The sequence below is a fragment of the Temnothorax longispinosus genome, unplaced genomic scaffold (genome assembly GCF_030848805.1).
Source record: "Temnothorax longispinosus isolate EJ_2023e unplaced genomic scaffold, Tlon_JGU_v1 HiC_scaffold_1043, whole genome shotgun sequence".
In the NCBI taxonomy this organism is placed as follows: Eukaryota; Metazoa; Arthropoda; class Insecta; order Hymenoptera; family Formicidae; genus Temnothorax; species Temnothorax longispinosus.
Genome location: NW_027269534.1, coordinates 1 through 2095, shown reverse-complemented (window position 1 = coordinate 2095; position 2095 = coordinate 1). Strand labels below are relative to the sequence as shown.

At 28.7% G+C, this 2095-nt stretch overlaps 1 protein-coding gene across 1 annotated transcript; it reads left to right on the top strand.

The window, feature by feature from the left end:
* Positions 1–404: 404 nt before the first annotated feature.
* On the top strand, positions 405–1740 carry LOC139823466 (uncharacterized; the record flags this gene model as incomplete). The annotated part of the gene is made up of 4 exons (XM_071796031.1): positions 405–613; positions 703–801; positions 906–974; positions 1211–1740. Coding segments are annotated over 4 exons (792 nt in total), but the record flags the coding sequence as incomplete, so codon positions are not given.
* Between the last annotated feature and the right edge of the window lie 355 nt (positions 1741–2095).

The window sequence follows — 2095 nt, the reverse complement described above, 5'->3', positions numbered from 1 at the left end:
TATAAGGAAACCATGGTAGAAAGAAAACAAGGTATGCTCGTTAGAGGGGTCGAAATTGAGCATGTTCTGCGCAGACATGGCGACGGCCAAGCGAGCGCCATATTGAATATATATAGATATACTTTATGTATATACATACGTCAGAAGTGAACGTGTTCGGCTTAATTTGTCTTTTTTAAAATGCCTATGTGTAGTGTAAGTGGATGCAAAAATAGAAGCGAGAATGCAAAAGAGAAAAATATTCAATTTTTTTCTTATCCAAAGGATGAAGAAACTGCGTTAAAATGGATGCAAGCTGCTAACAAAAATAAAGTTAACCTAAAAAACGGTACGTTATTTTGAATCTATATAAATTATAATTAAGGCATATATTTTTAATACTTTATTGAAATTAATTTTTGTAGCTCGCATTATGCTCTGTCCACTTTACACCAAGCTGTTACAAACCAAAGCCAGCGTATTTAGCAAACTGCGAAAATTACTCGCCTAAGAAATTACGAAGACTTCATGATCATGCAATTCCAACAGAAAATTTGCCACTATTGAAGGAAAGAGAAGTGCTAAAGGAAGTGCAAAATCAACACAACATAATAAATGTTAGTGAAAACAGCAGGTGTGTATTATTGTATTATATAAAATATTTTCTTATTATAATATGTGAAGATTGCAATAAATTCTATTTACAATATCTTTTTTTAACAGCAAAAACAATTTTAGTGAGTCCGAGACCAATTTGATCGACACTTCAATGGAAAATAAAGCAGAAACACGTTTTATGCAATCTTCAAAAGAAAATGCTAGGTATAATTTTATTGATTTCATGCGTATTAACGACTTCATTGCTGTACAAGAAATTATTGCATGTTGTTTTATATTTTTATTTCTTAAATATTTTTTACTTTCAGCAGTACAAGTGATGATACAATGGTAAACACACAAAGTAATTCACAGACTGTTATGTCTGAGCACTTAAGGTAAACAAAATTAATTGTCTGTATGATTATAAAGCATCAGGTCAAATATATATATGTATATAAATATTTTCATGTCTAAAAATTACTTGATGTTTACTAGGATGTGTATATATATATATATATATATATATATATATTATATATATATATATAGTAAACATCAAGTAATTTTTAGACATAAAAATATTTTATTGCATATTGCAAATTTTTTTCAAATAATAGATAATATTTTTCAGATTACGAGATAAAATTATTCAAGATTTGATGAAAAGACTAAGCCAAACAAACAAGGTAAACGATTTGCTTAAGAAACAAGTAAAACGATTGCAAAGAGAAAAGACAAGAGTTACGAAACGTGTAATAAAAGAAAATGTCCATAATGTGCTCAAAAGGATATTCACTCCGAAGCAAATTGACGTTTTAATGAGTAATGAAAGAAAAAAAAGAGTAAAGTGGGGTCTTGAAGACATATCTGCTGCAATAATGTTAAGAAGCTTGAGCCCAAAAGCATATTGTTTTTTAAAAGAAAATCACTACCCGTTACCAGGATTATCCACACTTAGGAACTGGGCATCTCGCATGGAGTTAAAAGAAGGAATTTTATCTGATGTTGTCTTTTTAATGAAAAAGAAAGCGCCATCGTTTCTGTAATATCAGCGTGCCACATATGTTCATTTTTACATATCAATTTCTTGTATACTATTCAATAATAAACTTATTGAACACAACTTCTCGTGTTATTAAAATAAAATATTTATTACATTTATTGAAATTGCTGTATTTAAATAAACCCATCTTATATCGACAATATTTTTAAAACTTCAGAAAATTATTTACTTTTCCTCATACATCTATTATATTGTTCAATTCATGCTTATTTTACATTTATTTTAATATTTCTTTATATATAATTTTAACATTCTTTACTTAAAATTAATTATTACATGAAATAAAAATGTATTATATGCAGAACAGAAAAAGAACTTAATTCTCATTTAAAAAACCGCGGGCCTAATTCTATTGGCCAATAAACCAATATGTCTCCAGCTTGGCCCAACGCACTCATTGGTTATTAGAAAGGATGCGCAACAGCATACCTTGTTTTCTTTCTACCATGGTAG